This window comes from Strix uralensis, chromosome 8 (genome assembly GCF_047716275.1).
Source record: "Strix uralensis isolate ZFMK-TIS-50842 chromosome 8, bStrUra1, whole genome shotgun sequence".
NCBI classification, from domain to species: Eukaryota; Metazoa; Chordata; class Aves; order Strigiformes; family Strigidae; genus Strix; species Strix uralensis.
In genome coordinates, this window is record NC_133979.1 from 19,624,472 (window position 1) to 19,650,374 (window position 25,903).

General features: G+C 40.1%; 1 protein-coding gene across 3 annotated transcripts; it reads left to right on the forward strand.

Annotated features, from left to right (window-relative positions):
- The first annotated feature begins 1,122 nt into the window (after nucleotides 1–1,122).
- On the forward strand, nucleotides 1,123–25,774 carry LOC141946554 (very-long-chain enoyl-CoA reductase-like). 3 transcript variants are annotated; one of them, XM_074876544.1, is made up of 14 exons: nucleotides 1,123–1,242; nucleotides 1,358–1,433; nucleotides 12,028–12,078; nucleotides 12,583–12,634; nucleotides 12,970–13,014; nucleotides 14,334–14,437; nucleotides 16,516–16,631; nucleotides 16,750–16,855; nucleotides 20,849–20,921; nucleotides 21,010–21,053; nucleotides 22,461–22,518; nucleotides 23,229–23,317; nucleotides 24,313–24,358; nucleotides 24,458–25,774. In XM_074876544.1, exons 2-14 carry the CDS (start codon nucleotides 1,404–1,406, stop codon nucleotides 24,583–24,585), a joined length of 942 nt encoding a protein of 313 aa, XP_074732645.1. In that variant the 5' UTR covers nucleotides 1,123–1,242; nucleotides 1,358–1,403; the 3' UTR covers nucleotides 24,586–25,774. The 3 variants fall into 3 exon arrangements, with proteins under 3 accessions (XP_074732645.1, XP_074732647.1, XP_074732646.1); XM_074876546.1 differs by lacking the exon at nucleotides 1,123–1,242 and adding an exon at nucleotides 12,178–12,466 and having other exon boundaries at nucleotides 1,391–1,433; XM_074876545.1 differs by lacking the exons at nucleotides 1,123–1,242; nucleotides 1,358–1,433 and adding an exon at nucleotides 12,178–12,466 and having other exon boundaries at nucleotides 11,910–12,078.
- The last annotated feature ends 129 nt before the right edge of the window (nucleotides 25,775–25,903 follow it).

Below are 25,903 nucleotides of genomic sequence, written 5' to 3' on the forward strand. Positions count from 1 at the left end.
TTGCAGGCTCAGCAAAATTAGTAAAACCAGCTGAATTTTTGTCATGGAGCTTTTAAGTAACGTCGTCTTTGATAGAAACTGTGATCAAAGGCCTAGAAAAGGAAACCAAATGCTTATTTAGTTTGGTTATGTTTACATTTCGGTGAAGCCTAAAACCTAGTGTCAGGGTGTAACTCCAGTTTTACACCAGCTGATTTCAGTGGAGACACACCAGGTGAAACTTGAAGGATTACAGTTTGGAGATTTTTTTTTTGACTTGTGGAAAGCCACACTCTGAACGTTAAAGTCCTGTATAGGAGACTGAAGGGGGGGAGGGGTGCTTTTTTTCCTCTTTTCCTTTTTTTTTTAATAACTACAGTTAGAGGGATCAGTGAGCCACAAATTGTAATTTTGCTGTCAGCACAGGATTTTGAATTGTGTTTCTAACAGATTTTCCTTCCCCAGGCTGCATGTTGTGCTAATACAGAGAACCAATTTGCATATCTTCTGTCACTCTGAAGCACCGCCTGATCGCTTTCTGGTACAGAAGGTTAGTTTAAGTGTTCTTTATATTTGTGTTCTCATTACTTTTCCATATTGGATTATTTTCATGTGTTTCAAACATTTTCCTCATTGTATGAATACAGAGCATCTGGAAGTGAAATATACTGAAAGAGATGTCAGCTTATTTGGAAAAGCAGGAATTTTGATTTCTTTTTCTTTAAAAATCCAGAAGGTCTGGCCTGGCCCAAAGGTTAACCATCCAGACTCGTAATCGGCTTGAGAAGGAGCGTACACCTCCATACGCCTTCACAGTTATGCCCCTATTTACACTAGTAGTGAATTCTGTTCTGTTGGGTCTTTCTGATCGGCCTTCTGCCTTTCTGGTAGAGGCCTTTTCTTTTGATGAAATTTATTCTTTGATATTTCATTTACATAGCTTTGATGATTATAATTCTATGGAAGCAGGTTAAATTTGGGGATTGCAGAAGGTTTTCGAACAGTGTATAGCATAAATCTTTCCGCCTACTGGAAATTTATGGCAGCGAAAAAGCAGTGATCCTTTATAGCACTGTCGAATTTGTTGATATTTAATTACCTTAGCTCTAGAAAAAGGATACCACGTAATGAAGACTGGCTTGAGGAAAAACAGTATCAGCCTCTGTACTGCTTTATGCCACGCATTTGATTCTCAGCAGCGGCAGGAGAAGAAGGGATCTCAGCGGAGTTCTGCTGTCAGTCCAGTCACCCCTGAAACATAAGGTAAACTATCAGAGAGAGAAAGGAGGGTGTTTTCCAGCTCATGGTCAGTTGTATATTTGCAGGTTATCTCATTAAGCTACTCCAAAAAATATGAAATGCGATTTATTTCTTGCAGCAATTCTGTAATGTTCAAAGAAAAATAAATTACCCTTTTGAATGAAATGCCACCGAATCGTCACTCCAGGCGGTCGGTGAGTATTGCTCTGCTCGCCCGGGCTGGGAACACGGGGCGCCGCAGGACTCGGCTGGCCGGAGGCACCGGCGGGCCCCGCACCACTGCAGGCGGCCGGGGGGGGCCGGTCCGGGAGGGGGGTCCGGGCGGGGCGGGGTCCGGGCGCCGCCTCCCCCGGCCCGGCGCTGCCGCCGGGACCCCCCCGCGGGGGCCCGGCACCGCCTGATTGGCCGCAGCGCGGGGGCCCGGGGAAGGTGCCGCGGCGGCGGGAGGCGGCAGCCCGCAGGATGGGCGGCAGAGCCGGCTTCTTCGAGGTGGGTGCGGGCGGTGCCGGGGGGCGAGCCCGGGCCGGGCCGGGCTCCGCAGCATCCTGCCGCCGGCGGAGGGGGCTGCCCGGGGTCGCGGCGGACTCCTCTCTTTTCCCCCTCTATCTGCAGTGGAGCGCCGGGGAGCCGGAGCCAGCCGCTCCCGGCTCTGCCAAGGGAAGTGACCGCCTCTGGAGCCGGGCGGAGGGAGCCGCGGGGCGGGGGGGTCGCCGCTCGCCGGGGTCTCCTCGGGGCGAGGGGGCAGAAGCCCGGGCATGGTCCCCGCGCCGCTCCTCTTCCCCGCGTCCCCGGTTGGTCCTCGGAGGTGGCCCCGGAGGGGTGGGGGGTCCCCCCGGGCTCCCGGCGGGCTCTCGCGGTTCGCGGAGGCGCCGGATCAATGACCCTGGGCTCTCCGCCGATCCTCCCGCGGGTAGCGCCGTGTCGGGGTGGGTCTGGCAGCGCATCCCAGCCGTAAGGGAAGAGCGAGAGCGAGGAATGTTCTCGGCACCTCCTGTCCCCAACTTCTTGGAAGACCCCGTCGCCCGGCGCTGTGCACGTCGCCGAGAGCCGTCCCGCCGAGCCCGCCGGTCCGGTGCGGGCGTGCCCGCCGGTGGCAGCGGCCCCCGGGCGGCTCGGCTGGGCCAGGCGGGAGCTGGTGCCCTGGCGAGGGAGGGGACGGCTCCCGGCCCGGCTGCCCTCGGCGGCGCGGCGCGGCGCGCACGGGCCGGCGGGGAGGAGCGAGGGCGAGCGGTGCTCGGCCCCGCCGCGGGCGGGCTCCCTCGGCTCCCGCGGTGTGTTCCGGTCTTGCGTGGGAAACGAGAAACAGCCCGACGGGGTTTAGTACGGTCAGGTCCTGGCGTGTGCAGAAAGTGCAGAGTAATGCTCACCCGGGGAGCGTGAGGGGCAAGTATCTCATCAACTTATATAAACAGCCCCACGGATTCTTTGCCAGTTAGTTAGGCTGGCTAATACAAAAATTCTTGAGAGTGGCTTGTATTACAAACCCAGGCCGGTACGAGGTAAATAGCAGCAATCCTGGATGTATTTCTGCAGGCTTCGGTTTCTCCAGCGCAACTCGCCTAAAAATGAATGCAATGCCTCCCCCCGTGCAAAATACAAAACAATTGTTGTTATAACATTAACAGAGTCCAAAACAATCTGAAAAGCAGCTGCTCCTCTAGTTACTTACCATGACCTAAAAGTTCAGATTTTGCTTTTCAAAGCTATAAAAGTGTTCCGGCTGTCACGAACAATTCAGCAAAATAAGCTGTGTCTAGCTCTTGTGGGCATGAGGTAGGCACCTGCACCATGCCTTTACCTCTGCAGTGTTGACTTCCCTGTTTTTTAGGAAAAACAACCAAGCTTTTCCCACATTTCTGTCAGTGTCCCAAACTCTGGTGAGATCCAAATGCGGGAGCAGGTACATGCATATCACCCTCCTGAATGTCCTTGGTCAGTGTCTGGTCTGGAGGTTTGCTCTTCTGCCTTAGCTGCACTGAACTTCTGAATAGCACTTATTACTAGAAGACCTCAAAAGCATGGACGTCATTATTGTTAACATGATTTTGCAGATGGGGAGACACACAAAAGTGGAATGACCTGCTCCATCTTGCTAGGCAGAACAATAGCAGCAGATACAGGTCTTTTGAGTCCTAAATCAAGATCCTGTGTCTAAGCAACACTAATCCAAACTCAGAATGCCTCATGAATTTACATGTCAGCCTTGTATGTCTTAGTCCTTTTCTCTGTACAGCAGATAATGGGTGGAAACAGATTTGCCTAGCTCATCCAGTGTGTGTCTGAGCTGACTCAGGGTGCAGGATGTGGACAAAGACAGCCTGGGTAGCACTGAGCGGTGCTGTTGCATATTACTTTTGACGCTGTTCTCCACACAGATTTGCTTTCTTTTATAAATTCATTGAATTTGAATTTTGAATTGCATTTCCCCACATACATTCACAACTGAGCTATCTAAAGAGAGAAGGTGAGTGTCCCACCTGTCCCAATGCTTCCTGGGGCAGGAGGGGGGGAATCTTTGTTGATGTTACAAATGTTAACGTTCTCTGTTTGAGGTACTGTATAGTTCTGTACTTTTCCCTGTACATCTCTAAACCATTTACCCTTTATTGCTCTTCTTAGAAGAATCATGAAGCACTTCACAATCACCAAACTGTCACTGTCTGAATTTTTTAGAATATGACTGTTACAAGTTTAGCAGAGGTCTATTGGTGGAATACTTTTTCCTTTTTTGTTGAGTTTGTGTATTTGATTATGCTTAGTACACAATCAATTTCATAGGTTCCTGAGTATGTAGGAAGGTCCTCTTCCTTATGCATGAATATAATTACTCTTTGGTGAATGGACCTACCAAAAGATGGGCAAGAACATCAGACTGACTGTGACTTCTGAGACACTGGCTGTTAATTCCCATCCTTTTCTTTAGGAGAGTCTTTCATAGCGCAGCTGAAGACAGAAACACTTTAAAAAAAGGCAACATTGTATTAAAGTGACTAGTAAAAACCAGTGAGAGGCAGATTCTGCTTTGGAAGTACCTTTAACTCCTTATTTTGAGTTGGCTGTGTTCAAACTTAGTACCAAGAATTATGAGCAACCACCTAATTAAGTCAAAGTGATTTCCCCCTACTTAAGAGATGTCTGTATTAGAACTGTCATGCAGAGTCAGGTCCCTGTACTCCTAGACCTATGTCTTGATGGCTGCCTCTACCTTTCCTATTTTCTAATATTGCCAGAATAGGTCTTGGTTATTTCAGGTATTGGTATGTTTCTAATTTTACCTCAGCTTTTTTATCACTAATAGCTCAGGAAAAGCTTAGCAAGAACAACTACAGTTTAAAGAAATATGTGCATACCTGAAAGTGCTGCACCTGATAATTTGAGGAGATTCACCTCTGAAAATTTAGAGATTTGTGATAGAGACTTGTATCTAGATAATTAATATTCTCTAGGAGTACTCATTTCTCCAAATTGATTAGAGAACAGCTCTTCTGACCTATTTTAGATATGTTTCAGAGCTTATGATATGGTTTATCCTAAAGGTGCCTGCTTTTCTCCTTTCCATACAAAGGACGCCTATGTGACATGCTCAGATATAAAAGTCTGTAGTAGAGAGCACTGAAGTTACACTAATGAATTCTACCCTTTCTTTCTACTTGACAGGTTTAGGTCTTCAAAAGCATTTGATATAAAGAAAATAGTATGGCACTCTGACTTCGTAGAGGAAAGACACTTGAACAAATACACTCATACTGTAGAAAATTAGTGTCATAAGAGCCACAGTTGTACTTTTGCTTCTTTAAGTGGTTTGGATGGGAAGTGCCTTTTGTGAGCAGTGATAACTGAAAATGTTTTAGAGTCCTCACTCCCTGAGGATAGATTGAACTGACATATGCAGTACAGTCTAAAAGCAATAATGTACTGGCCCCTCTTGCTGGCATTTAAAGCTTCTCCCCCTTCTGACTGTGATGAAAACCCTCCGAATGCAAGGGGGGGGGTGGCTGCTGCCTAGCTAGCATTGCTGGGATGTCACAGCTCCTGTTACAAAGGTTTCTCCCACTCAGAGCTATGCTGTCTAAAGCCTCATCAAGTAAGAGCACTGAGAGCAAGTGCCAAAAGCAGGACTGCAGAGGATTTTAAAATTCTGCATTCTCCAAGAGCTGCCTGAGCAAGACAAGGCCACATAGGAGATATTTGAATGGTCATTTAAGGGAACACTGTGGAAAACTGTCCTGTTATTTGAAGACAGCTGCTCTGTTTTCACAAGTAACACATAAGATTATTATCATAGAAAGAGATGAGAAGATAGGGAGAAAACATTCTCCCTTTCTCTTCCCTCACTGCTTCTCCACACACTTTCTACAGTCAGTTGTGCTGCTTCATTTTAAAGACAGCAGTTTGTCCTTTCTCTCTACTGAGCTTGAGAGAGAAACTTGTAATTTTGTATAGGAAAATGTGATAGTAAAACATTACTTAGCAGAAAATACTTGGAGCTACTCAGAATTTGAAGGCTACATTTGAAATCAGAAGTCTTATTTTCAAAAAAAAAAAATAGACTTCTTTGAAGCATATTTTAAAAAATTAATACAAATCTTGTGAGTTCACCCATCAGTATAAGGGCTTTTTGCCCTGTCAAAAGACAGCAGACACATCCTTGATACCTCTAGGTAAAATAAAGGAAAAAAATCTCTCTCTTCAGTCTCTTCAATTCCATGTCAAAAGCATATGCTGGATGTACATTTTGACATCCACACACCAAATGATCCATGAAGAGGAGTAATGGAACTATAGATACTGAAATTTAACACTGCAAATCACAGTGCTGATGCAAAGAAATGGTTGTGATTTCACAAAGAATTTATAAACCTCTTCTACCTGAATATGGTCATTGTAGAAAATGAATTTTTCTACATATGAATGTAGAATGTATAAGAATTGTAGAAAAATTAATTTTTCACCATAAACTAAAGCCCCGAGGCAATGAATATTCTCTGTTGCGCACAGAAAAGGCTACGCGGTGGTGTTGGAAAACCTGGATGTCTACTTAGTGTTGAGTCAAAGCTGGCTTAGCTTCTCAGATGGAGGCACTCCAGTCTGCTTCACAGTGACAGTGATACTTGGTGAGTGATGCGACTCTTCAGTATGCCTGGGAAATTGGCAATGCACGCCTCTGTGTTAGCCAGTGTAAGTAAATACCCACTGAGTCAGTATTAACTGGTGCAGGTTCCTTTCCCATCTTGTGTATCCTCCTGGAAGATGTCACGCTAGTAAAAGCTGGAAAGCTTTCATAGGCTTTCAAGAGCCAGAATTTGCTGTGAAAGCACAAACCTTTAACAGCTCTTCCATTTTGTGAAAAATAAACCAGTCTCCCACTCCAAGGGAATGCTCCTTCCTTTTCCTTCCTGACCATTCTTACACCAACACTTTTTATCCCCTGTCAATTATATAAATGGATTTGTCTTTCTGAAGGATAACCATTGGTAGCTCTACACCTGTTACCAGCCTCAGGTCCAGGTTCACAAAGCGACTTGGGGTTTGCCATGTCTTGAGGTCAGGCACCCAGCTCCAAGAGTGGATATGACAATTTGGTTAAGGTATCCAAATTTACTTCAACTCTACCCCTTCACTGTGTGGTATCCCAAAAGGCATCCACTGCAGGGAAATGCTGAACAGAATGACAATGGAAGGGAGCAGTGCTTGAAGCAGGCCAGAGAGACAGGAATTCAGGATTTCTCTTTGGTAGGAGATGGCCCTTTTCACTGGAATGCACTCCTGTCCTCTCCTGCCTGTACTTTTTGGTCTCTCTTGAATCCTTTATTCGTTGCTTGGTGGCTCAAGCCACCCAAGCCTTCTGTGGGAGGAGTGGGGAATGGCAGAAGACAGTCTAAAGTAATTTTCCCACTTCCTGGCAATGTGTGTAACCATTACATATAAAACGTGAAGAACTAGGTCATCTTTGCCGAAAGTTTAGTTTCATTCAGAAATAATCTAAATGCTGTGCATTGTGCTGACCTTGGGATAAAGATGCTTAGTAGATGAAAGTCATCGAGGATTTAAATGCAAACAGGCCTAAATAACAAACCTGAAACAGATGGAAGAAGTAGAAATGTACTATGAGTTTCAGCACAGTTGAGACAGCAGTTCTCATTGGAGTGTGTAGGAGCAGAACTTAGGAAGCTGAGGAGTCAGTACCTAGTGTATATCTTGTGAACCTGTAAATGTTAGACATCTAAATTCTACAAAAGTGAAATTTAATTGTATAAAATCTTTTGTGTATGGGTGTCACTGTATCTCTTCTCTTTATACACAGTGAAATAACGTAGTAAGAGTCTAGTCTCATGAAATATCAGCCAGTTACTTCAGAGAGGTAAGGCTTTACTTAGTTGGACTACTTACAGAATAAGGTACAGCACTTTGAAGGTAAGATGATGACATTTCGCTTGGTTAAACATTTGCCTTGGTTCTGCTTTGGGAATTCCTCACGCAGCATGTGGCTAAGCCATGGAACTCCCTGCCTCAGGACACTGTGCATGCAAAAAGTTTACACAGATTTAAAAGGCAAGTGGATAAACTAATTGAGGAAAAATCCATGAAAAACTATTAAATACAAAGGCAGCAATTCTGGTGCAGGAAAATCACAATTTCTGTGTCTGTCTCCTCCCCTCCCCCCAGTCACTACATTCTTGCCCTGTTTTATTTCTGAGTCACCTGCTGCTGGCTGTATCAGAAAGATACCATTCTAGATGGATCCTTAGACTCATCCTCTGCAACAGTTTGTACAGTCCTGCGCAAAGGAAGTTTCAGACTGCAAGTCAGTTGTAGCAGCAGCAGCAGCACAAACATAGTTTTCAGTGTAAGTACACTTATAGTAATTTCCGTGTGGCTTAACTCTTGACTTCAAGAAAGTTATTCTTGATATGCTCTAGTGTGAGATCACACTAAGGCATGCTTACTTTCCTTCAGGAACAACACAGTCTACCAGAAAAGTCTAAGGAGATAGAGAAAATGACTAATTCCATAGGAAAAAGAAAACGTTTAGAAAGGTTTGATTAGGACTGTTGCAACCACAGATTTTTTTTTAGTGTTAAATTCAAGGAATCTGACTTATGTAAGCACTCTAATAGTTCAGAGAGAATTCATTCTGCATTACTCTTTCTCAGGCTGGTTTATTCCTAGACTGTAAAATAATCAGGTTTTTTTGCCGAGTAATTTGAAAAGAAATCCATACAATATATGCTTATGGCAGTGCTCACAAAATCTCACTCAGATAGAGTTTACTGAATCTGCTGAATACAAATGGCTGCAAATAAAACTTCCAAGATGCACAGACATGATAACTGTGTCAGTATTTCCATAATAGTTATTCCATAATTTTTGAAGATCTGTTGATCCTTAAGCATTTGATATGGCTTTAAACTGAGGGAATTTGATTGACTATATTTTTGTAATCCTATTGCAGGGATGCTGCACCTTAAAAATTCTTTTTAAAACACTGTTTGTTCAACTGTTCTTCCCCTATGAATAAACTTTTCTCTCTTTTATTTTCCCCTTTTATTTTCTGAATAAAAGTTTAACAGTTGAATGTACTTTTCTCTGCTTATATCATATATTGATTATTCTTTGCCCTCAACGTATTCCAAACAATAATAATCAAGAGTTCTTCTGTTTTAAAGAGACTATCAATCTTTAATCCTTATGCACTAGAACCAATTTGTCTTCTAAACACTGAAGATACACATTTGTAGTCACTTGTAGAAGAGTTTTAACATAGCTATCTTGTATAAATCTGCCTATTGATTAAGTTCTACTTGAAGCAGTTTTAGAGAGGCCGTAATTTAAAATGTCTTTAAAAATTCACCAAGTAAGTGGACTGTAAGTCATACTGCACTAGCGCAGGCCAACAGTCAGTGTCCTATTATGCTAAATGCTTTGAAAACACATAGAAATTAAAGTTCTGAGCCAAACAATTTACGTTTGAAAGGGATGATACCCATCAGTAAGTGTTCCAAGAACAGATTGCTGGGTATCTAAAAACTGTTGCCAACCAATACATTAACTGACTTGGTGCTGCGCCTGAAGACTGGAAACACTGTGTTCAGTGCTACGTGGGTTCATGTGACTGGCCATTATGTTCAGAAAAGATAATATTTCTTACCTTGGATTGGGCTTTTCTGTCCCTTATGCAGGGAACATCTAAACACTGGGGGATATTCTGATACAGCGAAGAGGCGTGATAATTAGAGGAAACAGTCACCTTGTTTTCACACTGTTGTTGCACAACTTTCTATGGGGTGCAGTGGAATCTAGAGCTGTGTTCCTGTATCTGTCTTTCTGAAAAGGGAAAGAATGTTTGATATTTGCTTAGATCTTGAAGGTGACTGAAATGTTTGAAGATCAGGAATGAGTGTCAAAAAAAAAAAAAAAGAAAAGAAACATCGAATAATTTAGGTTGCAAGTGACTTCTGAAGTCATGTAGTGTAACTCCTGCTCAAAGCAGATAGAACTAGATCAAATGGCATTGGGTCTTGTCCAGTCCAGTTTTAAATGCCTCCAGGGATGGAGATTCCACATTCTGTCTAGCCAACTTGTTCCAAGGTTTAGCTAAGCTCATGGTGAAAAAATTTCCTTGTATCTGATTGGATTTTCTCATATTGCACCCAGTGGCCATTGCTCTCACCATTATCACTGTGCACCTTCAAGAAGAGTCTGGATTCATCATCTCTATAGGATCCTGTTAGGTATTTGAAGAAATGGGCCAGTACAGGCAGGTATGTCAGTTGGCACTTCAAAGAGACATGCTGAAATGGAACCAAATAACAGTATAGATCTTAGATGATTTGTTTGTTTGTTTTCCACACTGATTCCAAAGGTTCACGGAAGTACCAAAATTTCTGTACAGCCACTCCCATGAAAACTACAGAGCAAAAGAAAATGCTCTAATTTTCAGTCTAGCCTTGTGCATAATGAGAATAACCCAATTAAAAGACTGTAAGTGGCAGAAGGATATCCAAACCACTCTGTAATTGGCCTGGAGAAGATTTCTGTAGTACAGCCACTGAAGGCCATAAACTAAAACTGCCACTGGGGGATTCTGATCCAATGTGTATATGCTGGGAGCAGGTATGGAACGGGAAGGAGAATGCTAAAGCTGTGGGCCCTGCTGCTGTCTGTAGGGCAGCCCTATGGTATTCATTGACATAAGAGCTTTGAGATACACCAAAGGTTTCAATAACACTTGTAGCAATTCAGCATCAGACAATCAGACAAAAAATTGTTTACACCCCCCACAGTACTTGTTCTGTGATCTGCAAGAGTCAGAATGTTGCATTTCAAGAATAATCCTCTGGGAAGGGAATCCACTTCATTTCCTTTCTGATGGACACGTCCCACAAACAGAGACAGTAAAACTTGATATATATATTATTTCAAATATAAAAAAATGAAGGGGAAACATACAATATCCCAATAATGTGTCACAGATTTGTTATGTATCACAAAGGAGGAAAAGTGCTTACCTCCCTTGATGTCCCTCTTAGATCTTACAATGCACAAGCAGAAAATATCACTGCATTAGTATTCCTGTGGAGATCAGATTTGGTACTTCTGACTGGAGCTGAAGGGCTCCATTGCTGTACCAATAGAGAAAGAACAATTTGGGACAAGTAAAAGGAGGAAATAAGATACTTTAACCAAGTGATCTCTTCAAAGCAACCCTATTAGAAAGATACGGGACTGTGACTTCTATTTTTAGTAAGGAATCATATTTAAAGTCTAATGTTAATCTATCCTCTTGGCCAGTTAATACCAAACATAATTAATGCTAGATGTTTATTTAAAAACATCAACAACAAACTCTTTTGGTACTAAGTAATGATAGTCCCAGTCATTTAGTGTGATAGATAAGCTTTGAGCTTTCACTCTTAGCTATACCACAAAGTTCCATTACAAGGTGTTTGATGAGAACAAATGAAATTAAACACCATCACTATATTTTAGGTTTTGCTAGCCTGCTGCAACTGGGCTTTGAAACATCTGAGGACTTTTCTGCTTGGCTGTTGATTAAAATCATAACCTCTTGCCAAAGTGCCATTTGATCACAAAAATAAACTGCTCTTTCCTTTTCAGAGCTGTAGCTAAACCACTGCCTGGAATATAAAATCCTAATATGTAGTTACTAATACAGGTGATCTGAGAGGCAAGGGTAACACTGAGTATTCCTATAGCAATCTTTTAAGGATTTATGAAGTCCAGATTTTTAGCTGCAGCTGTTCATTATGTCTGCCAATGTTTTCCACTCTCTTTACAATTCAGTTATTCTGGGAACAATGCACATTAGTCTTTAAACTGAATGTACTCGGAATATTTGCTTACATGCATATATATGCACTTTTTCTTTTTCTGAAACTGTCTTTCTAGTTTTATAAATCATAAAAATTCTGTTCCTTAGTGATTCCTGTGAAACTTTTCTATCCCTTATTTGTTCCTTTTGCTCTAGCATAAGAAAATACCCCAGATCAGTGTGTTTTGATCAATGAGTTCGCTACTTCTGCTTCTGAATATATCCAGGAGGACAATTTATTTGGCAAGAATATTATCTTTTTGCACATTGAGTGCTTTGAGAACCTGGCCATGATTAAAGTTGTCTCTTGAGCACATCAGAAGTGGTTTTAACAGTCCACAGGTCAGAGAAAAATGGTGTCTCACTCTGAACAATGATTATGAATTTGTGAATCAACTAAGAGTTTAGAGATTATTTAGCCAATAATTAGTAATTATCATTTTGTGTCCTATCAGGTGGAAATCCTTGATTGGAAGACAAAGAAACAGCTATGCTTCCTAGATAAGGTAAAATAAAAATCTGTTTAAAATGCTAGGTGACTATTTAAAAATTATTAACTTCTCTAAGTAAACGTAGTGTTTATGAAGTGTTTCATCTCCTGATAGCCTTTCTTTGGCCACCGAAGAGGCAACGATTATACACACTTCATACTGACTACAGAGTACTTCAACCCTTTCCCAGAAGGAACTTTTGGGCAAAGAGCACAACTTCAGCTGCTTCACTAAGATGGTTCCAGTTGTGCCTTACTCACTCATAAGCCATCAAACTGTCACTGCTGTTGTAGTAACTCTGGATCACTGCTAGAGAAGCTGCCTCTGAAACAGATGCCACAAATTGTCCTCCCTTTTTCCTGTAAGAAGTACCTCGAATCATCCATACCAATCCTAGCCATCTGTAAGAAAGTTATACTCTTACATTGTTTAAGTCACATTTCTACTTGTATAGTCTTACACCTAGTAGTTGTCTTTCAAAATATGCGTCTTACATATATAATATTTTTTGTTGCCTAGGTGGAACCAAATGCCACTGTTAGGGAGATCAGATCGATGTTCCATAAATTATGTGAGTATAACTTTCACAGCAATTCACATCACATCAGAATATCCAGTATATAAATAGGAGAAGATTACATAATTGGAAACACGTGATGTACCCACACGTAATGCTAAGTAACGTGCACATGAATGTGACCACAGTGAGATTTCAGCATAATTTTTTATACTACCCTTATACACCTTTATATTTTTTCTGCTGCATAATTTCTCACAGATATTCATGTTGAATAAATATTCCTAAAAATCTTTAACTAAAACTTACCTTGTTGTGTTGCATCCATTATAATAGTGCATGACCTAAACCAAACGTTGTATATCACACAATTCTGTATGGTCTTACAGATCCTCGGTGGTATCCAGCAAGACAGTCAATAAAACTTGATCCAAGTAAGTACTTGTGAGAACTAGACTAACAAAGCTCTGAGCAATGGCCTGGCATAAGAGGTGTACTTTGCATGGATATTAGTTCTTAAGAATGAGTTTTCAGCTATGTTAGTTAGCACTATGAAGGCTGATGAGAATCTAGAACAAATATAATTCTTTGAAAGTACCGAACAGAGTTCCACCCATGTGCCTGGTTCTTGGTAATTAACTCAGGAGTCTGCACATTGTTCCAATGCACTTTCTAACTACTGAACACTTCTGCTTTCAGACAGGCAGCACAGAATCTAGATACTAATTTCCCGTAGCTGCAGTGAAATGATCTCCACAGTGATGCTTAGCTGGGAGTAGTAAAAAGGGCTATGAGTTAGAGCTATCAATTCACATAATCCTCTGCTCTCAGGTAGGAATTACAGTTCTTTTGAGGTAAGCTAATGCAAAACACATTGCCATGGATGTAGGCTCACAAAGCCGATGACAGCTAGCTGACTTCATTAATGCAGTTGTAGGTATTGCTACTAGAAGCCTCTTAGTATGTGGCCTGGGTGCACAAAAGAAAGTCTAATTGACAAACTGTGTTAATTCAACTTAGCAGTCAGTATAAAATGTAGCACTTTCTTCTTTTGCTTCCATTAAGCATAATTTTATTTAAACAGTCCCTTAAAAGTATGCTGGTAAAGATCAGTTCATTGTGTAGGATCTGTCCATGGAAAACAGGCATATCTTATTTCCTTCTTCAGAGATCTACCTTGTTAGATTCCCTACCTTGTGACACTTGCCATGAGAAAATGCTGGCCTTCTGGATATTCCCCCAAATCTAGGCATTAAAAGCTTGAGTACTAGCTCAAGTCCTGTGGAATCACCTCCTAGCTGGTTGGTTGGGAAAAAAGGAGGCAATGAAAACCTCTGTAGGAGAGCCTTCCGATCTCAGCTTATCCTAGCTTCTGTTTGTCTGATGATGAGCAATGAGAACAGAGGAAAAGAGAGGAGAGAGGTGGAGGTGCAGCTGACTAGGATGTCAGTGATCTGTGTTAAAGGGCAGTGACCAATCAGCAAATTTTGCTGTAGCAGTGATGGAGCAAGACCAGGCAGGCACATAGGCTTGAGAATTCTCTTATCTGTCTTCGTGTGGATAGAGGATCCAGGGTTATATGTGATTACAGGGATAAACTAAAATTAAGTATAAATATTCTTAGTTTGTTTACTGTGATTCCAGTAAACACATCAAAGAATCTCACAGATTGGTTAAAGCACAATATAAAGCTAATATTCTACCAAAGCTGACTTGAATTTCACTGAAATGTAATTACTTCTTTCCTTCTCAGAAGGAAAGTCCCTGAGGGATGAGGAAATCCTGCAGCACCTCCCTGTTGGCACAACTGCTACCTTATACTTTAAAGATTTAGGGCCACAGATAGGATGGACTACGGTGAGCTATGCTTCAAGTCTGAGCCATTTTAATGGCTATTTTTCCATAATTAATCCTTACATCACTTTTTGTCTCTCTCCAATATTTCTGCATGATGCCTGCTCTGACAGTGGATGCAGGTGATGAATCCTCATTGCTTCAGTTCATTTAATCAGGGAAAGCAGTAACAGGATATTCTGAATGCCTGGTTCCCTGGGAGAGCAGCAGCGGAAAGCTTGCTGCAGGGTAGGTTGGCTCTACTGAACTAAGGTGCAGGTTCTCAAATGGATTTAGATGTCTACTGTAAAATCAGTAGGAACTAGGTGTCTAAATGCCTTTGGGGATTTGCTTCACAGGGCCTGCGTAACTCTCCTAACAAAGATCAGGATTATACTCCTATGAGTTTGTCCTGCAAAAAGGCATGTGTGCGACTTCACATGTCAGAAATTGAAGTGACTTCAGCAAGAAAATGTGTGAAAGTAAGATCAGTTAGCTGTCTGCATGTGGCTGCATCCCAGGATGCCAGTAGCTAATGACAGCTGATATTTTCTGCAATATTAGTAGCCATCCACAAAGACCTTGTATATTTACTGTCTTAGCTCAAATGCAAATTCTGTCACTTGGCACGCAACACAGCAATGCTGTTTATGCAGTGAGGTGACCAATAACCCTTCCAGTTCTTCAGAAGGTCCATGATGCACATATTATGCTAGTTCTAATGAAACAGCACAGCACAAAGGGAAAAGTATCCAGTAATTTAAAGGCATATTTACCATTTCTTAGCTATGAGACATTAATAAAATATTGTATTAATGATAAATATCAAAGACAACATTCATAGGAAGTAAAATAAAAAAAGTCAAACGTTCTGCAAGACTGAATCTTCACATCATTACTTTGGATGCAATGCTGATAAATCAGGCAGCTATTACACAATCCAAAAAACAGTAAGATAGGCAAAACTTCTAATGGCAATGTAGACTCCAAGATACACATGCATTAATATATACCAAAATGTCACAGTGCAGAGTAACACCAGACTTCTGCCATTCCATAATCTTTCATTTACATTCTTCTCTCCCTGCCCTTCAAGCTACTTCATTCAAATGTAAGCCAAGAAATACTTCAGTCTTATCAAATAAAACAACTAAACTTCTCATGTACAATCAAACCCAATCTTCACCAGATAAAATGCCGATTGCTACAGAAGTCTATAACACATCTTTCTGAGCGTCAAAATAACTCTAAATACATTAGAAAAGTGTCGGGGTTTGTTTTTGGTTTGTTTTTGTTAGTTTTTTTTGACAGAATTACAGTCAATTTCCTTTCTTTCTCCATAAAAGAGGTATGGGCCTACCTTCCTCACTTATAGAAGTGTGGAAAATTCAACTGTTAATGTTTGGTCCAAAGTTAAATTCAATTTACTGTGATGTTCCTAAGAAACACACACCTATCTGAAATGAAATCCAGTTAGATAATAACTTCTTTGTTTTCCTCTCTTTTTTTTTTCTTTTTTTCCCCTTTTTTCTTTTTTTTTTTTTTTCCTTTGCATTCAAATTAAAGATTGTTTGAACATAGAATGAATTGACTGTTTCCCAAGACATCTGCTGTGCTACCTGTTCATACAGATGGGGTCACCTGTGACCACTTACAAGCTGTGTTTCCAGTTTAAACAACATTTATTCATTAGAAACAAAGTTCCTCTTTTTCAAGATAAATTCCTCACCAAATTTCATTTTAACCCAAAATAAAACAACAGTTTTTGAGGGCAAGAGGAGGGTGAGAGCTGCATAAATGTAACATGCATGCATACTTACCACGATCTCTGGGCTGCCATGGCTATCTTTTCACACCCATACTGTGTCAGCTGCAGTGGCAATGGCTGTTTGTATGCAACTGAGGCAAATGCATTGCAAAACTTTTATGTGCATGTCTACCACTTTCATAGCCCAAGCCCAAACCTGCTATTCCTTCCCTGCCTCTCTAGATGCCATCCTGGGTCAGTGGAAGTGTTTATTCTCTGCATTAGTTATCACAAAGAAACCAAAGCAAACCCACCATCTAATTCAGCTGTCTAATTATTTTCTCTCTTTTTGCAGGTATTTTTGATAGAATACACAGGTCCATTGTTCATCTATTTTCTGTTTTATTTCCGCATGCCTTTTGTCTATGGACTGGATGAGAGGTTTACATCAAGCCCGCATCCAGTAGTTAAGTAAGTTTGTTTGCAGGCTTGAGTAGTATTTCTCGTTAGCATTGTAGTCTTATTCCAAATGTCTTGCCACACTTGTTTTTTTAAGTACTCTTAAATGCTTTTGTCTTGCTGTTTCTAGCTTGGCATGTATCTGCCATTCTTTCCACTACATCAAAAGGTTGATTGAAACAGTATTTGTTCATCGGTTCTCCCATGGGACTATGCCACTGAGGAATATTGTGAAGGTAAATTGTGTCAGAATCTATCCATAGCCCCCCTTACAAATCCAACCTAGCCAACCTATGCTCTGTCTCTGCAGCACAGATTTTTTGGTATGGCTTTTGTAGTAATGCACAGCAAATCTCACCCATAAATCTGTAGACTTCTTCAAAAGACTTCTTAATGTTGCTGTTGTATAACCCACTTGTTGCCATACTGTTAGTCATGTTATAGTATTCTCATTACTCTTTTAGATTTTGAAACCTTCAGCATACCCTTCCTTTTCACTCAGCTAGCTCCTTGGGTGTGAAGGTTTTAGTAACAAAGTTAACTTTTAAGTTAGCACAGGCAGGCACAATATGAGGGTTGCTTTTTTAAAAAAAAAAAAAATTACTTTTTGTAACAGTCATTTTACATCTTCTTTGCCCCTAACACTGTCTTTGCTGTTGAGCACCTGTAATTTACCTTTGGTCCAGCGCAAAGCAGCTTGGTTGTTCTGAATTTTCTTCTCCTGCAGGAGCACCCCCATGTTACTAACGTGGCTGTGGCATAGGGCAGCTGTTGAGATGCAGACCCCCTGTTTCCTAGATGTCTGCGAAGTAGTACAGTGAACTGCATGGCTATGCATGGGCTGTAGTTATTTTACATATGTTCGCAACAGAGTACATAGTGGTATTCAAAATTATGCTTTATATTCAGGAAGACAGGAGATTATAATCTACAATGGGAAAAGCATATAATATAGTATCAGCATGTGGGTATTTAACATCTATTATTTAGACAACCTCTTAGAATTTGCATTATGGTGGTGATATTCTCAGCAGCTGATGTTCTACCTTGTGGCTAACTCCTTACAGCTGTGCAGCAGCTCTGGTAGTTCTGGCAATAGCTTCATGCTTTCCAATGGAAGGGGGGTCTGTGGCTGAGCAGTGGCCCTCAGAAAGAATCCTCCCTAGCTATTTTACTGTGTTTTCTGCAGCAGAAGAGTGCAGGAGCTGTTAGAAGGCTAGCAGATCTGGTAAAGACTTGCTCTTGATACAACAGTAGCTAATGCATGCTAAGCAGCTGATATACGAGCAACCTTACCTTGAAAAAGAATCTGTAGAGTGTGATAAATTTTCATTTTCTCACTGCCATCTCTGACAACTACTCGTTCCTTTCAGACCATACAAACTGTTGTTGCTAAAATTGACATTTGTACCAGTCATTCTGATCTCTTCTACTTTTCCACCTTCTCAGGTTGTTGGTACTTGGCTTTCATCTGTAAAGTTGCTCACAGTTCTTCTTCTACCTGCTTATCAGTGCTTGGGTTTGATTTGCTTTTATAATTTCATTGACTTTGGTGGTGTTACTCCAAAATTGTGTCAGTGAGAAAAATATCACATCCTCTTCCCTTTTTTCTCTCACATACAGATGGTAGACAAAGCTTCTTTCTTTAAGTGTTTGATCACACACATAGCAGATATAGATAACATTTCCTAAGCGCGATGGAAAGCTACCTTTAACAAGAGGCACTTCAGTCTCAAATAAGCAGAGATCTGAGACAGGAATTGATGAGATTTGTGATTTTCATCCTTTGTTTACCAAATGGAAATAGGAATAAACGATACTGTAATATGCAGCAGGGGTTCACCAAAACCAGTTCATGCTATAAACTAACATAGTATAATTCTAAGATACATGATTTTTCTAGGCAATGGAACTGTAGAACACCTGATTTATCTGGACTTGGTAAACAACTGGCTTAGGGTGAATAAGATAGGGATTCATAAAAAAATTGTGTGGTAATAAAGGAACTAACTAAAGGAAAGATGATTGTGGCTGTGCCAGAAAAGGATCTGTCAGACCTTTAGTAATGGTGAGGTACCAGTGGAATTCCTCAAAGATTAGTCTTATGACTGGTCTTACTGAACATTTTAATAGGAGAAAAGTGATATTGTTGCTTTCTATAAAAGCATTAGGAGAAAACACTAGACCTAAAGAAAGACCATTTAAACCAGAAGACAATATAACGAGACAAACAGAAGGGTACATGCTGGTCATGAATAAACATAGGCAGGCATTAAGAAATAGTTTTGATCATCACAGGGATCATCAGTTGGAGTAGAAAAAATAAAAATCCTAACCATAACTTTGTAAATTTAGGAATAATTTATTTATGGGATCCCTGCAATATCTGAACTTGATCCACAAAATCTTTTTATAAAAGATTGTTATAGAGCTTTATTCACCTGGAATATGAAAGATTCACAGAAACAGTTTCTTTCTTTCAAGTGAGTTCACGAAGTCTGCATGTACTCTGCCGTTCCTGTTGGAACCTCACTGGAGGCTTTTTTATGAGCAATAAGGCTTCTAGTGGCAGCTGTATGTTTGTAGTGTTACTGCTAAGGACCTTAGCAGTGGCAGACTCCACTCATCTTAAAGCTCCTTTTTTATAACTGAGGAATACTCTTGCAGTAAATCATGTGAATAGTACTTGTTCAGTTTAATTACAGCATGTATCGTTGGGAGCTGAGCCATGATGATTTATTTATTTTTACTTTACTGATATCCATTGCTATATGATCCATCCTGTGCCAAGCCCCAAAGTTAGGGAAAGGTTTTTCATAAGATGCCATTCCAAGATTACAAGAAACTGTTTCCACATAAGTTTGTACAGCACTTAGCAAATTGTAGGTGATGGTGGAAGAAGCTAGTGTTAGTGAGGAAGCAGTAGTTTATGGATAGAACACTAATTAGATTGTTAGACTGACTGGAGTAATTCTTCTGGTTCTGCTGCTTTTCCTGGGGAAAGGGAAGTTGTCACAGGAAAGTCACGTAATCTCTCTGCCCTTTTGTCCCACCTGATCTGTAATTATTGGTTAATAATTTGCTCTTTCTCATCAGTCACATATTAATATATAATCTCAGAGCAAGGACATACTATGTGTTTGTATTACAGCATACCCAAAAGGTGTCCATTTAGAAAAGAACAGCAGAAGTGCTGAAAGGAAGATAAAGAGCTCAATTTTGGTCTTGCTGAAGTCCAGGTGATAACCAAACATGCCCTGAAACATTAAAAACTGAGGCACTAGGTTTGATAAAGGAAGAAATCTCAACTGATGAGAGGCAAATTTGGGAGTCATCAACAAAGGTTAAAGTCTGCAAGAGAATGGCACCTAGAGGTGAGAGCATAGAGGAAGAGGAATGGGCCAAGAAAAGGCCTCCCTCCTAGCTACAGGTATATGAGGAGGGAGAAGATAACCTGTCACCAAGATACTGAAGCAACAATGAGTATCAGAAGAAAAACCACAAGAAGCAGGGCCAGAAAAACCAAACATGAGATAGAGATTGTCATTGTAAGTATTTTTTTCATGGATGAAGCCTGTGAACAAGCTCTGAGATTGGTCAGGAATGAGTCAGTAGAACTATTAGTGACAGCCATGTTATCAGCGTTTAGAGAATGGAAGCTGGATCACAGAAAGCAGAAGGGACAAACTAAAGATATTGCAGTGAAAGGGCAGAGGAAAGTGTCAAACATGGTGACTTTGGGTAGGAAAAGTTAAAGCATGTGAAAGAAAGAAAACTGATGGGGTGAAGAAGAAGAGAAAGGGTGAGAGATTTGGCAATACAAAATAATAAGCAGGGAAGAGAATACAGTACCTAAATCTGGTTTTACAAAGTCTCAGGGGTTAGCAAATCAAGTCTCTCTCTAACATAGAGTCTGTATGGCACTTCATCTTTGGCCCAGTGGCTTGCCAGCAAGATAAATTTGTTTTCAATAGTATGTTCATGCTTTCTACAGATGTTTATAAACTTAACAGCTCCAAGATATTTGAGAGGAAATCTTACTCTATGAGCACTACTTCCTTCCTGTTATATCCTGTTGTCTGCTCCCACCTTACCACACTTAGTATTGTCATTTTTTGCATTATCAGCATCTTGAAGGATCAGCCTAATTGATTGTTATCAGTGGTCCTTGCAGTTAATATTGGCCTAGAGGATTGTACTAAAACAAAGAAAAATTCCCTGTTTTTCAGAACTGCTTGTATTACTGGGGTTTTGCAGCTTGGCTTGCTTATTACATCAATCATCCCCTTTATACTCCTCCTTGTAAGTAGCATAACAGCCCTCAATATGATTTAAGTACTTATAGGTTTGTATATTAGTACTAATCACATGTAAATTTTTTTTTTTATAGCTTATGGGAAAAAACAGATAAATTTTGCTGTGATCATGTTTCTGGTAGGTCTGTTGTTCTTTTTATAAAATGCTAAAACATGTTGCTTTATTATGTTGTATAAGTGGAGGAGTGAGTAGGATAAGCAGATACTTAAAACTTGAACACTTGGGACATACTACTAAAGCTGACCACTTGCACACAGAACAGATAAATCTGTTAATGTGATCTTGTACACAAGGGAAGATTTTGATCCAGTATCCGTTCAAAGACTGGGATTTTTATCTGCTGGGATGATCTCTTATAATCTCCAAAAGAATCCTGAAACTACCAATTTGTGACACTGTGTTTAAAAGTCAGTGAGTTTGGTTTGTGAACTGTTTATTGAGTGTTAAGAATCACAACAGGTCATAAAACTTGGAGAACTAGCCAACTAAGAAAGCATGTTGCTGATAATTTCCAGGGATAGAGGTTCATTTTCCTGGGTTTCAGAAATTTTTTACAGCTTTCCTTATGAAGCAAAATTCTTAAGTCACAGTCTATTCATTCTCACAGTTCCTAGGAACGTTTCATACACACAGAAGCAATGTTAGTGTAGCCAACAAAGATGTACCTGATTTTCCTATGTATGCATAACTTGTTTAGAACATCAGCTGTTCACTTGCTTTGAGAAACTAATTGTCAGTGACTCCAGGATCTCAAAGCAGTTTCCCAGTACGAATATTCTGTGAGTTAATAATCTATTCTCATTTTATAGAGAGACTACATAACTGAAAGCACAGAGCTGGGAATAAAACTCAGGAGCTCTGATCACCAGTCATTTGCTTTAATAGTTATGATTGCAGACACTAGAGACTGTCCATAATCATATAAATGGGTCATTTCAATATGCTTTCTACATAATTGATTGGGGAAGCATTATTTAAAACCAGTGGAGGAAGCTGGGTCAATTATATTTCATGACTCACATGAATTATACTCTAGAGAAGAAAACTTACTTAGAGCCCAACCCATATCTTCCTTGGGATTTTAATAACTTTTGAGAAACCAAAACTACCCAAATAATTTTTTGGAGTGTTTTTAAAAACAGAAGAATAACCAAAAGATAAAGCAACTATCTCCTGGGTTTACTTTTACCCCCTTTCGTTTATTGCCTTTAGATTTCATGGGGATTGTATAAGTAGTAAATTTGATCCTTTGGACACTGAATCCACATTTGCTGGCAAATATCATAAATATGTAACAGAGTATAATATGGACTCATGTTTGAACAAAGACATCCTCCTCCCGTTAGAGAGCAATCTTGGCTAAGTATATTTATTATGGTGCATTAACTCCTATTTTAAAATGTTGTTTATATGAGATTATTTTCCTTTTTTTTTTTTTTTTAAAGGACACAAGGAAATAACAAAAGGAAGAAGACTAAATAGAAGGGAAGCACATTTTTAACTCTGTCATGCTTTTTCTTGCAGCTGTGTGAAGCTGGAAATTTTTCCATCCATGTTGCACTCAGTGACCTCCGGAGAAATGGTAAAAATTGCGTTATCATTTTTCACTTTTACGCAGCCATTCAGTACTTCTACAGTTACTCTACCTCATGAAAGACCTGATCCTGGAGGGCATTGATACCCACCCAGGTGACTGCTGTGGGTGCACAGGTTGCTCAGCACTATAAAGATTGAATTCTAAGGGAGATCAGACAAGAATCCAGCACCAGACTGTTAAACAGCACTTACCTTACTGTAATTTTTATTGGTTAGGGCCAGATTGTGTTGGGGAGAGCAGTTATATTAGTTACACTGGTAGTACTAAAGGAAACAGTGCTAGTATAAGCACTTTGGTGAGCAAGGGAAAGTAATTTCACTGGCTTCTACAGGGGGCACAACAGGCCAGGGTTCCTTGGCATGAGCCAAATGTCTTACAGCTATCAACTATGACTGCCAAAATCCCGTTCTGTGACAATCTGAGAAAACCTTTAACTTGTAAATCTAAAACTTGAGGTACCTCTTACAGGAGTGACCATGATCAAAGGCATATGTAGATGACTTCCTAATGCCCAGAACATTTTCTCACAGTTATCCCAGTCCTTCTTGTGGGTCCAGAGGACATACTGTCTTCCCACATCCTGCTTGTCCCTCTGACAGTGATGAGACACGGGAGTAGGCAGATTTGGGTTGTCTTTATAGGAAAGAGTGTATTTAGGAGTGTGAATATTTTGTGATTTGTTTTCTAATCTATAGGATCCAAAACCCGTAAGATCCCATATCCAACAAAGAATCCTTTCACATGGCTGTTTTTCTTTGTATCTTGCCCTAACTATACATATGAGGTATGTATTTTCAAAGAAGATGTTAAGATTTTAGTTTTGCTGAATGTATTTTCATTTCTTTTGGAATGTTAAACATGAAAGAAACTCTGAAGCAGTTCAGCTCAATACATTTCCCCTCCTCCCCTGAACCCCACAAAATCAGATTACAGAGAGGGACTTGTCTGTTCTTCCTCTCCTCCTTTGAGGCAGTATCTGCAGGGCTAGCCTTAAACAGACAACTCAGACCCTGGGCCTATGTTTCAGTGTGGCTGCTAGACAAGACAGATACACTTTAAAGCAGTGCAAATTTTGCAGACAGGAACAGGGAGACTGCCACTGAATGTGTGTTGCAATGAGGGGATGGGGGCATCTGGTGGATTTATGATATGAGAGTCCAGGAATATCACAGTACACATGAAGATAGTGGGCAGACAAATAGAAGATATTGTGGTAGATAAAATAGACCCAGGTCTTCTTCCCCATTTTCTTAAGTTACACATTTGCTTGTGTGGGTGGTGACTGCTTTATAACCTTGAATCACTTCATATTCCTTAACCAGGAGCCTAACTCCTGACTCAATTCAGAAGTAGTTAAAACAGTGCAACTCAGTGTAAAATTCACTCTTGCTCAGAAGGACAGCACCAGGTTTTAACTTCAGTGGAGATTAACAGATGTTAATGAGAACAGCATTTGGCCTCAGACTTTAGAAAGTTATCATTCCTAGCATTGATGGAGGTGGGACAAATACAAATTAGGCAGAGAAACAAAAAGGACACTATGTTGTAATGCTTAAAATTTTGTCGTGATAATGACTATGGAAGCAAACACAAAGGTTTTGTTTGTAATGATAAGCCACTGTTCACCTTTTTGGCTAAAAGTTATTAACACTAGAAATTGATCTGGCTGACCTTGGCTTTTTTATTTACCTATACTAGGACAAAGTTGTTTTTGATCAATAGAGACATAAATGCAAATGCTGTCACCAGAAATATTTTAAATTTCCTTGGCCAAAACAGGTGGGGACCTGGATCAGTTTCACTATCATGACTCAGTGTGTTCCAGGTGAGTAATGTTTTGGTACTTCACCCTGAAGCGATGTCAGCAACAAGAGTGTGTTTTTAATCTGATAATGAAACATATCTTTTTCTCCCTTCCTTCCAGTGGGGCTGTTCACCTTGCTTTGCTTCATTCAGATGACAATCTGGGCAAAGGATAAACACTGCACCTACCTACGAGAATTCAAGGATTATCCAAGTCTTCGAATGCCAATTATTCCCTTTTTGTTGTAAGAAAAGAGGTTTAATTTGACTATTGCATGGAAGTTCAAGAAGAAAAAGCTCATAAACCTCCTGCCAAATAAGTGAATTAATTTAAAGGATTTTGGTGCATGTTGAATCTCCACTGCTGAGGGAAACTCTATGCACTTGAAAGCTACACTTCCTTATATTCAAGAATTCTCAGCACAGAAGCACCTTCAAAAAATAAGGCTTCATTGCACAGCTGGTAGTCAAAAGCCCCTACAGTTCACTGTAACCTGATTGACTTAAATTTTCCTGTACTAGTCTATTTAGATTGATGGATCAGAGATACTGAGAAGTCTGTGCTGAAAAGCAGCTCCAAATTTAGCAGTGGCATTCTGCAAGACATAAGTACCTTGGAACGAGGACATACCAGCTAACTACTAGAGCGCTCAGCTCAGCCAGCACGGCCAGCTGGCCTGAAGACAGTTGCATGATCTGCCTTCTTTGACTCGAAGAAGAGAGTGTGCTGCCTGGAGGCAGGTGCTTTGTAACAAATAACATTACCAAAGAATATGAATGGTTCCTGGAATAAAGAAATAGGCAATATCTCAAATACCTGACTTGGGTCTAACCCCTAATTTACCAAAAGAATCTGAAGTAAGAAGTATTTGTAGTATTTGTGGATGTAACATCCTGCGTTGTTGGGTTCTTTTTGTTTGGTTTTTTTTTAGTCTTCTTCATTAGTAAATTGCATTTTAGTAAATAAGGTTCAGAAGATCTGATCTATGTTATATCTGTGATATTTGGCCTGTTTTCATATAACAAGTCCTTATGATTCTAAAGGATCTTTTACCTAGCATTTTATGTCAGCATTCTCTGAACAATTTTTAATATACTTTGTAAACATATAAAGTGACTACTAGTCCTCAGAATGCTAGCTCCCTTCCTATTTTCAGAGCCAGGGAAAAAAATCAGCTACATTTTGGACTTCCTGTGTTTTCTTTTTCACAAGATGTTCAGTGGGACTTAGTTGGGTTTTGTGCAAATCTAGTAAAAAATGACTACTATGATCTATCTGAATGACATTTTAAAGAAGCTATTTTAGAATATGAAGAGAATGCATAGATACTGTTTTGTTTCATGATTAATTTATTTATCTATAATGGATGTATAGAAAGATTTTTTGCAACTATTTGTAAGGGTGAAATATGCAATAAATTCTAGACTATATTTGAAATCAGTTGAAATAATTATGTCAAAAGAAGACTAAAGCTGGTTGCTGAAGTTTCATAATATTTTGTACAATAAAAAGCAAGAATGTCCTTATATAAAAAAAAAATCTACATCAATTGAAGAAAGAAACCTA

Coding starts and splice junctions, on each gene's coding strand:
- LOC141946554 (XM_074876544.1), top strand. CDS start 1,404: ATGCCACCGAATCGTCACTCCAGGCGGTCG. Junction 1,434..12,027: donor ATCGTCACTCCAGGCGGTCG/GTGAGTATTGCT, acceptor GTGTCCTATCAG/GTGGAAATCCTTGATTGGAA. Junction 16,856..20,848: donor CACTGAGGAATATTGTGAAG/GTAAATTGTGTC, acceptor CCTGTTTTTCAG/AACTGCTTGTATTACTGGGG.